Here is a 14,997-nt window from a genome sequence, read left to right as displayed (position 1 = left end):
ATACATGCCAAATGAAAAGCAAAACCTCTGCTATATTGTTTTAATGCCACTTAACTTCTTTATGGAAAAACTGTGCATGACAATTTGCATTTTAAAAATTAAAATGCTGAATTCACTGAATATAATCTACCTTGAAATGACTAGTGGATTATAATACATTGCACACACACACACACACTTGCAGTACTTCAAATGACATCAAATCAGTGCAGTGGATCTTTTGCTTTTTTTAATTTCGCGTGTCACTGTTTAAACGCAATCTCATGTTTCCATTACAACTGACTTTTTTGCACTGTTATCTTGAATGCACTTCAATTCATGAGCATGTCACTCATTTCACACTGAGCGCAATGTACACTTGATTTATAAGGAACACCTACATTGTATCTTCACCCACTGTACATTTTATCTGATCCACTTACCATAAAGCTGAATTCTGTACGATTAACGATGGTAGTCTAGCTATTTCTCTGCGTAATTTCTTACCCCATGTACCCCATTCATTGGTGTTCAGGACCCCTACAGACCTACTGAGCAGGTATTATTTGAGTAACAAATCTATCATCATCAGATAAACAGTAATTAAAATGTTTATTGGAGAGAAAGATGTTACAGCCCGTAACAGTTGTTAAGAAAATAGACAAAAGGAAAGTAAATTTACATTAGAATACCAACACTGAACATCTAAGACTTGGAGTAAGTTTTTATGGGTTCATGCATGTCAATTTTTAATTTTAAATTTTTTAATTTTAATTTTTTAATTTAGTAATTTAATTACTTAGATTTTTAGAAGCAGAAAATGCAACCAAAGTTCTAAGAAAGAACTTTTGATATGTGGAAAAATATCAAGGAATATTTTGACAAAACTGAAAACAAATCTCCTAAAAACAATGGAAGCTGTAATAAATGAAACACCCTATATTTTTTTGGAAAACATTCTTTTGAGAAAGGCTTTTTGCTGTTCCCCCCAGTTGAAAAAGTCTTCTGACCGAGACCTGAAATTGCTAGAGGCTCAGCGGACCATCCAGAGCTGCCCAGTGAGTTCCACTGTTCCAAATATTTGTTATAGTGAACAGTTTCCACTGGCCCATTAAGTAATGTGTGCCAGTGCTCTGTAATTAAAATAACACACAAAAGTCAAATCACTGGCCAAGCAAACATAACCCCTCCTACAATACACGACAGTAAGGTTGACTGACATATTGTATTGTGCCAGACTCTGCAAGAAGGAGGCCGGTACCTGATCACGACACAGGACATAGCATTACTGAACTGCCTTAATGAAGACATTGTTCCCTCCCTCAGGTACTGCTGACAAATTTAATACACAGTTTGAGTATAAGATAACTTCCTTAAGCCACACTTGCGAGTAAAGACTTTTGGTGTCAATTTCACTCTGGCCTTTTCTTCACGAGTAGGAATGCAAATTTAAAGTAAAAAGCAAATTTGCCACAAATAGCTTATGCAATGTACTTAGCAATTAGCAATTTGCACAGCAATTTTCTAATCAAGAAATAAAAAAAACCCTTTTTGGACAATCTGTAGATGTAATGCATTAAATTGCATTGAACCAAATCTAACAGTGCTGGGATGTATGTAATGCTTAGAATGCAAGTATTCAGAATACATATTCAGAATGCAAAAAGTAAGTATCCGTATTAGGTCCAGGTTACGTTTTGTAAAGGTAATATTCAGAATACAGTTACTTTTTGCAATTTTAGACAATACTTTTAAAATACTTGGGATATGGTGAATTGTCGGCTTAGGTCATGAAAGGGCAGTGGGATTGTGGGAGCAGCAGTGGACTGAAGCAGGCAATGAGAGCCAAAATAATGTTGAGAATTTTTTATTAATTTTTGTATTCATCTAAATAATAATTTTTTTCATGAAACATATTAACAGAAGAATTACATGAGCAAAACTGACAACCAGTAACCACTAGGAACAGTGAAAATTATGGTGGTGTTTTTCCCAAGGACTTCTTTCATATGTTTTCTAGATTCTAGATTCTTAGATTCTAAATCCTGTATTCTGAATACATTACCTGTTTATGTGTTGAAATGAAATGTATTTCGGATTATATTTTGGACAGTGTATTCCGTATTCAGCCATCACTACTTTTTCAAAGTTTTGTGCCCAACCCAATGTATTGATATCACATTGACCAGCCCAAAAAGTATAACTCTAAAATTTCTCTTCTCTTTAGGATGTATGAGTGTGTAAGTGAGCTGGGTCTGTTCCTTTTTAATGATGCCCTGGTGCTGACTGAGAGGAGAGTGTCTCACATGCCATTCAGGTTGGCTGTAAACACCTCCCACACATTCCTGGCTTCCATAGCTCTGCACAGCCTCAATCTCTCAGAGATAGTGGACACAAAGTGTGAGTAAAGAAATCTTCACACGATTAGTTCTGATTAACTGAGACACATTGAAGCCACTGTAAATCTTGAATTTAAACAAATATGTCCACACACATCAGGTGACTAATGTGCTAATGCACCAAGTTATTTAAAAAGATTGTGCTGATTCTGCAGCCATTCAGGTCAGGGCTGGGAGTCCAGAACAGCATAATTGAACTCATTTCTCTGGGTGGGTAGGATCGCCATCCTTTTCCCCTCATTGGCATCTCAGCTAAGATAACAGGATTGTTAGGACAACTTGTGCTAATGAAATGTAATATCATTATGTTGCTAGAAATGGCATATTTTGTTGCTGTTTTATACAAGCAATAAGCAACTTCAGGCCATGCTTTACAGTGATTTTATGCCATGTCAAGGGTTACATCATCCCTTAATCATAATACATTCATTGTAATGCACAGCTTCTCATGGCTTATTACTGGGGTAATATTGTGATAAAGAAGAAAGTACATCCTATGAAAAGTTTATACTTGTTCAGCATATTTGGACATACAGATATCAAGTTTAAAAAAAAAAACATCTGCTCAGTCTTTATATATATTAAAATAAACAGGAATGTAGTTTCCTTATGTGCAAAAAAGTAAGTACATCCCTTTATATATTACTTCTTCAAACATGTCAGGTGCACTAATGATTAGAACACTGTTAGAGAATATCCTGGAGGAGCTTTTCTTATTTAAACCTCTTATATCTGGTGTCATATGCTTTGTTATTGGAGTTGGGGGTTAACCATACCTAGATCAAAATAGGTCTCTGAGCACTCAGATGCCTCTGAGTCTGGGAAGGGGTTTAAGAAGATTTTTTTTTACAAAATATCAGAAATAAAGCCTTCCGTGGTCTGGAAGATTATCTATAAGTGGAAAAGTTTTAAAACCACTGCCAACTTGTCTACGCAAGTACCAGGTCTTCTGAAACACAGAACAGTACCAGAACACAGTACCAATTTGGTGAAAACCAAAGACTGCATTTGAGCAGAAGAACCGCATACCATGATATGCTTTACAATTTAATGCATGGGCTTACCTGGGTTGAAGCCCAGAGGCCCCTATTAACTCAGGGCCTCTTATTGGCAGCTTTTACTTTTTTGGTATGATTTGTCTATTTATTATTAATATTATTGGTTAATATTTATTTATTTATTACCCAGATTGATAACAGGCCTATCCAATCAAATGGGGATAGAATATTTATTAAGCTGATTTAGGGTAATGAAATTTGATTTGTTTTCTCTGAATGCTGTCACTGTATTATGGCCATTCAAAATATTACGCTCTCAACCAAGCTCTACATTTTTTTCTCAGCTTTCCAGTCACTGTACAGCAATTTTTGCTATTTGCCATTTCCTCAAGCTCAGTTTGTTATCAGAGTATCAGTGTTTAAATCTGAAGCTCCAGTTATGGTTAAAAAATGTAACTGAGTATGTGTAGTGAGATTCTGTCTCATAGAGTATGTTGATTTCTACCATCGTCTACCATGATTTGATCTCAGTCATGTCATGTTCTTTGGGTCTTGTGTCTACCAAGCTGGCCTACCCTATTTTTTTACAAGTCTACCGAATGGTTTATTTCTGCCTATGCCACTGGAAGAAATGATAGCCTATAGCTTGTTGTAGACTTGAGTTGTTACGGTGATTGATGGTTTTACACAGTAAACTGTACCATATGCCACTGGCATATGTGATAGATTGTACTGAGTTCAGCTAGCACATTTGAGCTCAAGTTGAAGTTCATCAAATGCAAAAATGCATCAAATTTCAAATTTTGATCGACTATGGCTTTTAGTGTTTTAGAATTGAAATGCTGCTAAGGGATTTTAAAATGGAATGTACATGCAAGTACATGTAACTAAAACATTGCACAGTTGGCATTTTTCTGTATAGAAGAATGAGCAAAAATTTCAGCAGATGGTAGTAACTGAAAGACAGTTATAGAAGACAACTACAAGTTGTTTCTGCTGACGTCAAGGGTTTACTTACTTTTTTAACAGATTAAAAAAATGATATCTCTATTTTTTTTAATTGAAATGTCTACGTTCCTATTGTTTTTGTTCTATTATATAACATGTACATACTGTACATACATACTTTTTAACTGACAATCAAACACTGATATGTCAAAATATGTCAAAAAAGCTGAAACATTTCGTTGAGTGTTGAGTTCTTCACCTGAATGCCCTTCACATTACATAATAATATGCTTTTCTGAGCATATCAAGGATATTGTCAGAATTAAAGAACATTGATCAATTTAATGTTTCATTACAAACAGAACATTATTAGCTTTGCTGAACCAGATTTAGAACAAAGCAGTATTTAAAATTTTGACTAAAACCATTGTATGACACTGTGGGTTTCTTTTTTTCTGTAAATATCATGATGCATATCATGTATTGTGAGAATTATCTTGAATTATGCTGTATTTTTCACTGAGCCTTACTACTTTGACATTACAGACTAGTACATTGTCTCGGTGACAAGAACACATTTGTAACAAAAGTTGAAAAGCAATACTTCTACTGCAGCTTACAGTAGACCTCTGATCATGTGATAATGAGCAAGCATAGCAGCCAGAATTTAATAATGCTGTTTTCAAATTCCCTCCACAGATGTGCAGAATGCTTTTCGCTTGGAGAGCCCAAAGCGCCAGTGGATTTGTGCCACTGACAGAGAGGAGGACAAGATCAGATGGCTGGGTGCTTTACGAAGTGCTATAAATGCAGCCAAGCACAATTAAGGCAGCAATAGGTCAATAAAGTTTACGTTAGTAGGGTATTGAGCACAATGACCTAAATATATTAGCTTTTAACAGCATGGAGAGTGTTCGTTGAATAATAACAATACAACAATGCTTTGATAACAACCTGCAATCAAAATGGACCTTTTTTTGCTGTTTTAGATCATGTTAACACTGTAAGACAGTGGTCACCAACCCTACTTTTGGAGATCTACCAAATTCACTTCCAACACTGACTGAAGACACGTGATTCAAAACATCATTCCACCTAATTAGTTGAATCAAGAATGTTAGTTTTGGGCTAGAGCAGAATTCTACAAGAAGGTAGAGTTCCAGGAGCAGGGTTGGTGACCACTTGCAACAACGCACATAAAAATGAAACAAATTTTAAGGTTACAGTGAAAAGCAACACTTAGCAGTCAGAATTTCCAGAGATGCATCAAAGTGTACATTACTGTTCTCATGTCATTTAAAAGTTCGTTAACACCACAAACTGCATGACTGATATAATTCCATTTAATTAAACTTATTACATACAGTCTTCACTGGTATTCTGAGTAGCAGAGCAGCAGTAGTCAAAATGATTTCTCTACAAGAGAAAACTCTACGGGTCAGCATGTGCAGAATTCATTGGCACATTTAAATCCTTTACATGAGCAACACTAAATCACCATTCTGCTTTTTTTTCAGGACCTTCTCCAGGTTAGCCCACAAATTAATTACAGTAATTTAAATAATCCAGGTACAAAAAGGAAAATTACAGTATTCTGTACAGAATGACATCCCAAAAAAGACAAACCAAAACCAAAAACCCCCAAACCTTTCTTCAAACCACAAGAAAGTTAGGGAATATAAATCTAGCCATTCCAATGGGCCTAATATGTGTCAGTGTAAGCACTACTTGACTAGTATTTGTCAGAGCCTTATGCTTCATATATACAATAAATTCAACCAATCACATCAAATGTTAGTAACCCATGTGGCCAAACATCTGACTAGCAGCAAGCCAGTAAAATGTGATGTATAACCATTTCACTAACAAACCCATTTTGATCTTATTCATTATTTTGTTTTTGTTATTTTGTTTGGATCCGTTTTATGAAGATGATTCTTTTTAGACACTTGTGGGCTTGGATAAACATCCTTTCCAATGAATGTAATACTTTTTACATTCCATTGTGGACATATAATAAAAGGATGGGATGCATGATGATATCAGAAGCATATTGGTCTTTGTAGATAATTGCTTATTAGCATCGGACAGATGTTTATTGTTCACTGATATTTCAAAATGTATTTCTAGTACTCTGTAAGAACAAAGTTTATGTGACTATGTGCTCCTACTCTAAAATTTGTGTTTATTCATTTTACTGCAGTTTAATACTACAAAAATACACTTTTTAATGTTTGCGTATGAACATTGATATCAGCAGATGCGTGCATGAAAAATTATTTCAGCATACAAATCTCACATTGGTGCATCCCTAAATAAACATGTTAAAATGAAAAAAAGTGTTAGTCATTACACCAGAGCATGTTACATATTAAGTAAATAAGAGCCCTCTATGAATTTCAGGAGTGAAAGATAAATCAATGTTTGCAGCAAATCCCAAATTCTGCACCAAAAATATGAATCAATTTCCAGTGTGCTATTTAGCTTAAGAATATACAATGTAAGTATGGTTTTTATATTTTATATGAACTTGCATAAGACTGCCAACAAATCATCCTTCATTAAATCTTCATTAAATTTCACAGATCCACATACCAAGTAAACTACATCCAGGAAGAAAGTAAGCTAAGCGTCAAAACAAGGCAATGTTCATCTACTTGACTTAAAGAAACAGCTTTAGTGGTATTGTATACAGCTAACCCTCTGGTAAATGCAAGGCACACTCAGGAAGACGCTGTGTTCTTTGCTTTCTACTCTGCTGCACATGGCAGTTATAAAAAATATAACTATAAAATAGTTTTAATAATGGTGTCTAGAATTCATCTGCTACAGCACTGAATTTGAAGTGCTTATCACAAACACCACTTACAAATCTACTTACATTATCACTTCATTAATAAATCAATCAGATAAATCAACACCATTAAAGAATGCCTTGGTTCCACTGCATGGATTAATTTTGCTGCATAGAAAAACTGTCAGCGTTAAAATAAACTTTCAAAACTAAACTAGCAACATATAGAGCAGAATTTATTTATCCTTTAGTAAACTAAGCAGGACATAACTTGGCTCCTAACCCTGTGTCTGCCCTGCTTTTCATTCGTTAGAAAAGAACTGTAGCTGCACACTACACTGTAGTGTTTAAAACTTTTATTAAAATTATACCACTTCATCAGCTCATTTAGAACCAGCTATAGTTATTGCTATGATTCAGAGCCAAACACAGCAGACTCAAAGGCCAAGAGTGCCAAGAGTTCAGCACCCAGGCTTTGTGAGACAAGGCTTGTCTTTGCAAAGCCTATCTTGTGTAGTAGACTCTGTAATACACAACCTTTGACCTCCAGAGTGAGTATGAATTGTCGAATTTGAGTAGGTAAACTCCGTCGCCTGGGTACTGGTGACTGCCTGCGTAGACTTCTTCATGGCTGTCCCGACGAAAGATGGGGACCACTTCGTTCACATGAGGGAGGTTGCTTCCTGTTTGGCTCTCTGAATTTTCTTTCTCTTCTTCAGTCTGGCCTGTGTTGGAAAGAATTACATACAGTTGTCAATGGTTTTGAGACAGTATCTGCTGGGAGTGGGCAGTATGATGACGTTTATTGTTATTGTGACAAATTACATCACAATGCACTTCTCTGATTATTTCATAGGTCAGTACTTCTAGAACACTGAACAACTGCAGCAATTATGTAAGTGTATAGTAACTGTATAAAATGCATAGTTACAAATGACATCATTTTATTCCTTTATATATTTATTTTTATTAATTTATTTGTAACCACTGATTTTTCCTCTGAATCTCTCCTAAAGTTTATTTTTGCAAACATTTAATTAGAAACCTCATGCTACTCACAGGTTTTTCATAGCTTCAGTAAAATGGGGCAGTATTATTTTGCTGATGCAAAGTAAATAAGGATACACATTGTGTGTCATCACAACATGTTTTTGAGTGTTGCTATGTTATATATTTGCCATATCGCTCATCTTTAGTTTCTGCTGCTTACCAAGGAAATATATGCAACATTATAATATATCAGTAAAATGTACCGTTTAGGGAATCCAACACTTCACATGATTTATAACAAGTTTTACATTATAACATTTTATAATACTATCATAAAAAGGTTATATGTAGGTCACAACACCTACTTACTGCTGCACGCTATTAGAAAACAGTTACAACAGCCTTAAGACAATGAGATCTCATAAAGTGAATTTTTAACAGCCATTATTCTCATGAGTTAAGGCTTTTCAGACATCTGTAGGTATGATAATGCAATGCATTATAATTCAAATAGTTAATTAACAGTCTCTTCTTTTACCTGTCTCTTGGTTTTCAGAAACAATTTCCCCTGTTTTCTCACTACTTGTTCCTTTTGCTGTGTTGGGCCACTCAAAGTATAAGCCAAAGCCAATATCGTAGTGGTCCGTAGCAAATTCCCAGAAGAGGTAAGTGCCATCTTCGTGAGTGGGCACCCGCACGGTCAGAACCTCCCCTCTCCCCACAGTGATCATAGATTCTGCATCCTGCGCCATCTTCTCCTTAAATTCCTTTATCTGAGGCCTTGTCCACATGGAGGGAGCCAGGATGGCCACATCTGCAGTGAACGGAAAGAATGAAGAGTGAGGTTTAAGGAATACTTAATTCAAATGGAGCTAACAATGAATACACGTAAGTGGGCATTAGACTGCACGATCTTCTTTAATGTTACTTAATTTGATCCATTATTCACCAAGGAATTCAGTATGTGTTCGTTCCATTCAGAATTGTTTAGGTAGTTTTGCATAAGCATCTAAAAATGCTTGAATTTACAAAGATTTGTGAGGATATGTTTAACTTCAAAAACCTTTAAACATCTAAAGCATGTTCCTAATGTTGTAAAACATAAAATTATTTAAAGGATACATACCTCCTGGTTTGCCGTCTATGAATAAATGACATGGTTTTGGGTTCGCCTCATGCTCTTGACTTTGTGAGGAATCTGACTGGCTGCTGGTATTTTTGACTGACACAAGGTCATTTGAATGAGGAGGTGGTAGCTGAGCAGTCTGACTTATGGCTGAGTCCTGCTGTCTCTGCAAAGCCTTCTGTATGCAAACACCCAGAAACATATACCCACATGCACTTATTAGTGAAACCCTACTAAATTTACATCTACACCTAGATTCAGTTCGGTTGTTTACATCTAGTCATCTGGTCCATGTTCTTATGCAAAGTAAAATGTGCAAACAGTAGAAGGCAAAGTATTCAAAAATACAGTACTGTGCAAAAGTCAGAGACCACCCTCCATTTACACAAATTTCCATGGCCATCATGTATGGAAGCATATCCGTTACAAAAAATTAAAATTAAAATGTAATATGTAAAATGGCATGCATTTGTATGAATTTCAATTTCTTACCCATTAATGCAATGTTCAGCTCAAAGTGGAAACGACATCTTTCCTCGTTGCAATTACATATTATGTTCATTCTGAGGCAATATGCATTTGGAAATAGATTTGACCTGATACTATTAAAATTTTCATGGACTGTCAATTATCCCATCAGGGTGGGGCCAACAGCAATGCTCAACGGAATAGGCCTTATCTGAAAATATCTTTAGAAGATGAAGCAAAACAGAGCAATATGTCATTTTATGATGATTGTGGTGTATTTATACATGATCCATGAAGAATCCATAATCAAACATGTGGCAGATTTTTCTGTTTTTTTCTGTATTCTGTCTGAAACGTTGACTACAGATGTCAGGCAGAGATTAATTCAGCATTGAGGGCATCTTCTAATGCACACAGCAATGATAAGATGTGGATATATTACTGTGTTCCACTTTACCTGACAGGATGATGAACAGGTTGGGAAGCCCATTTAAATGAAAATGCAATCTCGACAATGTATTTTCAAAAACATTTTCCCTCAGAATGAGGCAGTAGGCGAGAATATCGAATTCCATAGTACAGAGGCCGTTTCCCCATTTGTATTTCTATGCTTGGTGTTTTTTGTTAATGTATGATCAATTAGAGAGTGAAAATACATACAAGATAAATGACATTCTAATTATCATTTTGATACAGTTATTGCATAATCACATTAGGCGAAATTAAATGCCAATACTGGTATACAAAAGGGTAGATTAAAATTGCAGTACTTAATTCGAATTTTCATTTTGAGCTCAATGATACATATATGCATGGGAAATTTAAATTTAAACATGCTTTGCCATTTTACATATTACATTTTCATTTGAATTCTGATGCTAAAATACTTCCATAAAGAACCACCAAAACTGTCACCATCAAATAAATAGTCTTTTCATTTTTGAGGGGTAGGAGAAAGCTCCACTCTTGTTTCAGATCTAAAAAAATCCCCAGGTGTTTCTGTCCATCTTTCCATTTTCAAGAAGCCGTTATTGAGAAAATTAAATAGACCAAAAAGAAGAAAAATTACAAATCAGTTCTCAGTGGTCTCAGAGCACTAACCTTAACATCAATTCTTTGTGCAATGCAACAAACTTGTACGACTGAACTTTTATGGTGTGTAAAAATATACCTGCAGATTTCTTTGAAAAACTGAACGCAAGAATGAAAACTATGATAATGGCAGAGTGGACATACTAAATATTGAAAAATGTGTTTAAACGCTGAGGCTTGTGTATTTTTTTTGTTAAATATAAGTTTTCTACTTTTTCCTGACACTGAAAAATTAATACCTTAATGATCTTTTTGACTGGAAATTATGAATTAATTATAAATGATGGGTGTTCTCTGACTTATGTGGAAAAAGCACTGTATGTGGAAAAAAATCTGCACCTGAAATTCTAACAGTTTAAATGCAAAAAAAAGTACGGCCAATGAATTGACTAGGAAGTGCCGTAAGTGCATTTGATTTACCAAAGGTCCAAATACAAAGAGATATTGAACTGTTACTACAGAGTAGATCAGGCCAAAGAATGGCCTGAAGAGTTTAAGTGTAAGACCATGAAAAATGCTTTGAAACAGCGTCTTTTCAACACTTTGCTAAACCACAATCTTACCCTGATTTAATGATTATTTGTCTCAGGCAAGTATTGTCCTTTAAAATGATTGCCTTCACAACCATCACTGTTTAACACACTTAATTGTTTGTCTTGTGGGCAGAGCAGTTACATTTTTAACGCAGTGCAAAACAGTTTCCTACTTTAAGCACAGAGCCCCACAAAGTTTATAGCAACAGCTGACTTGTGGAAAACAGGTTCAGTTACTCTGGCCAAGCCCAATCACACATAATGCAGATTTCAAACCTGCTGAACTTGGTAGGCTTGTTGGATGTACTGTTGGTAATGCTGTTCCTGAAGCTGTTGAATGAGCAACTGCTGCTGTTCTGGACTGTCAGGGAAGTGCCGCTGTGCATACTGCTGGAATTGCACAGCTGTTTGTGCATTCAGTGCAGCCATGATCTGTTGCCTACAAACACACATGCATTACAAATGACTAGCACTGCACAGTCATGTTTGTTAACTGTTTGTTAACTGTTATAGTGAAACTGTTATAGTGAAACTGGTCTTTGCTACACTGATAGCACAGAAGACTGCAATGTTCAAATGAGCCATATAAATAATCTTTTTTTCCACATTTTTACTGTGCACTGTGAGCATTTTAACAAATCGCAGCTTCACTTTCTGTGGGTGTTTAATGAATCAAGATATTCATATAATAAGAAAGTACAGATCTGATCTTTAATCACATCTTTAACCATGACACATTGGTATATTCTCTAGAGGCATTATGAGTGCAACGTGTAACAAAATAATCACAATACACAAAATATTTTGTCTACATTGTTCAAACCTACAAAATACTCAGCCTGGCATGTATAACAAGCCACAGTTCTACTGTCACTAATGCATTACTGCATAATGCACCAACTTTGTGTACAGGTTGAACACAACAGCACAGTAATGTTACAACTGCTGACACATATTTTTCTGCGTTTAGCCTCCAACCTGATAACAAATAACCCTCGCCTATCATAACGGAGGCTTTTATCAGCAGAGTGAAGGCCTCACAGAATCCCATACACAATTACATGGAAGAGAAGTATGATGATGTTTCTGACCAAAAAGATACAATCACCAATGCTGATTTTTCATGTGGATGTAACTTCAAATTTACTCTGCATTGAGAAAACTAAAAAAGTGTACTGTGCCTTATGCAACCATTTATAAGCTGTATTACCTTACAAGCACAGAAGAAAAACAAAAGGTGTTCTCTAATTATAAATGAATACTGAATTAATCCATCTCTTTCATGAATCTAAAATCAACTAATCAAAACCAATAATGTTTTTTCCAATGCAACACATTAATCACTATAAGAAATATGACAAATGAATCGCTACAGAGTTTAGCAGCCCAGAAGTCTCTTTAAAAACCTGTTTTTACACAGATGAGAGCAAATGTGCGACAGCAGTACTTACTTCTGTTCCATCACTATTAACCGATCTGCTCCCTGTTTCCTTCTCTCTTCCTCCTCTCTTCGATGCCGTTCTTCCTCTTGCTTCTGTCGCTCCTGCTCCTCTCTTTCTGCCCTGAGACGTTCCTCTTCTTCTCTTCTGCACACACACATTTATGTAAATACACAGTCTTAGGACATGAGAGTCCTTCTTAGTGCCCTAGGAAAGTGTAGGCAGCAGGTAGTTCTATTATTAGGGCGACTGTCCAATATCTGGAGGGTTACGAGTTTGGTCCTAAATGAATGTAATGGGAAAGTGACTGTGCTCTGCTTCCAAATGCTTTCTTTCATAGCTCCTACTGTGAGGTCAGAGAAGCTTTACAGAACTCTGGTAAATTGCGTTTGAGAAATTGAGAAATTGTAGTGTGCACATGAGTTTTTGTCATAACACATAAATTTAGAGAGTGTTATTCCAAATTATACTTATTTGTACCATGTTTATGCTAACACTAGTACTTTGCCAAATATGTTGTAGTTTGTAACCTTCCTATCTACAACAACATAGTCCACCACAATTTCATGGCACTGAAAATTCAACGTTATGTAGCCAAAATTCATTAGATTAAAAAAGGACCTTTGTCATCATTCTATAAAGCTTGTCATACCTCACAACAGTTGTTCACACATATCTCTTGAGGGTATTTTAAGACCGGATGTGTTCCTTATGCACATTCCCTCTTACAGTTACATTTTCTCAATGTATCATGTTCTCAATGTATTTTCTCAACAAATGGAGTGGACATTGATGTCTGCAGGTCACACTTACAATCTTCTCTCTTGTTCTTCTTTCTCAATCTTGTGAGAGGTGACATATGGTGAAAACAAACTACAGCAGGAGTTCAGAAGCTTCACAAAATCCTCCATGGCGTCCTCTTTGGCCATGCTGCCCAGTCGTGCCCATTCTTTCCTGTTATTTTAAAATCATAAGTAAAATATACTCTCTGATTTGGTGAACAACAAAATAAATTGCAGAAAAACATGTGCTTGAATAGGATTCTTACACCACTATGAAACACTTTCTCTCATTTCAGCTGTGCAAGGATGCACACATGTATGTTGCTACGATCATGTTTTTATTTATTGGAAAAACTTAAAAATGCTTCACATTGCCTGTGAGCTGAAGACTACCAGCCCATCCTAACCTAACCTAAGACTCCTTCTTTCAGAAGTTACCTTCGGTCATTTCCCAGTACATCAAAGAACCCAACTTCTGGGCAAGCATCAGGGTTATATGGGCCAAGTGAGACCTGCTTATGAAGTGCAACCAACCGCAGGTTTTCTTCATATGTTGGGTTGAAAGCTTTTCCATTCATTTCTGCAAGCAGGTAAACAAACAAATAACAATTACTAATTAATGAACTACACTAGTTTATATATATATATATATATATATATATATATATATATATATACACATACATTTTACCTACAGCTACAACTTAACCTTTTTCTTTTGTTTTGTACTTTGTGCATTTTTTAGCACACAAAAACAGTACTCTACAGAAGAATTAAGTGTAAAGTATATATAAACATGCACTTAGACTCTACCCTCAAGCTGACAGAAGGGGGTCTGTGAGTAGACATACGCAGATATGATATGCAGAAAAGGCCATTCACTGCCTTAATACGTCTTTTAATGAAACAGTTGGTCGTAAATTCACACCAGTTAGAAGACACCCATAGTTCACTGTACCTTTAAAAAATTTAAGCGCCAGCCCGAATATTTCCTCTAAAGAGAAGCCCCAGTTCCTTTCCAGGTCCAACTCTTTCTGATCCTCATCCTTGTTAGGCGCCTTTTCATTTTCACTTCCCGCAGCGGGGAACTCTGTGGTGGTGGTGTTTTCAGAAACTTGCCCGAGTCCATTGCTGCCAGCACCTCCGAGCTCCTCCGCTGCCATCTCGCTACTCCAGGTGGCCACGTCGCCCAACGGAGCAGGAAAAACCTTCTTCCGTATTACCCGACCGGAAATTCCGCGGTATTTACTAATAAATTACTCGTTAAGCAGCCCGTGTTTGCACAGGGACAATCACGTATGCTCTTTACTTGACCATACATTTACCTGTGCCAGCAGGTTACCTGTGTTAGTCTGCCCACTAAACACTTCTGTCAGTACGTCAAACAACCTGTCAACTCTATTAGCCACGTTATGCTCCCATAGTGTACTTACAGCGCAGGCAGCAGTC

General features: G+C 36.2%; 2 protein-coding genes across 6 annotated transcripts in view; one reads left to right on the top strand and one right to left on the bottom strand.

Annotated features, from left to right (window-relative positions):
* LOC108433926 (epithelial cell-transforming sequence 2 oncogene-like) overlaps positions 1-6,765 on the top strand; it is a 26,732-nt gene extending 19,967 nt beyond the window's left edge. For all 5 annotated transcript variants that reach the window (XM_017708799.2, XM_017708801.2, XM_017708798.2 and 2 more), the window contains 4 exons: positions 972-1,037; positions 1,217-1,305; positions 2,207-2,379; positions 5,024-6,765. In XM_017708799.2, the coding sequence (XP_017564288.1) occupies positions 972-1,037; positions 1,217-1,305; positions 2,207-2,379; positions 5,024-5,151 (456 nt within the window). In that variant the 3' untranslated portion in view covers positions 5,152-6,765. The remainder of the gene's footprint in view (positions 1-971; positions 1,038-1,216; positions 1,306-2,206; positions 2,380-5,023) is intronic.
* Positions 5,646-14,997, bottom strand: zgc:162964 (uncharacterized protein LOC560569 homolog). The gene is made up of 8 exons (XM_017708803.2): positions 14,507-14,997; positions 13,987-14,128; positions 13,580-13,720; positions 12,779-12,913; positions 11,604-11,766; positions 9,235-9,412; positions 8,647-8,922; positions 5,646-7,843 (listed from the first exon to the last, which is right to left on the bottom strand). The coding sequence occupies exons 1-8, from the start codon at positions 14,709-14,711 to the stop codon at positions 7,623-7,625; spliced, it is 1,461 nt and encodes a 486-aa protein (XP_017564292.1). The 5' UTR covers positions 14,712-14,997; the 3' UTR covers positions 5,646-7,622.

This window comes from Pygocentrus nattereri, chromosome 10 (assembly GCF_015220715.1).
Source record: "Pygocentrus nattereri isolate fPygNat1 chromosome 10, fPygNat1.pri, whole genome shotgun sequence".
NCBI lineage: Eukaryota > Metazoa > Chordata > Actinopteri > Characiformes > Serrasalmidae > Pygocentrus > Pygocentrus nattereri.
This window is presented reverse-complemented; position numbering and strand designations above follow the sequence as displayed.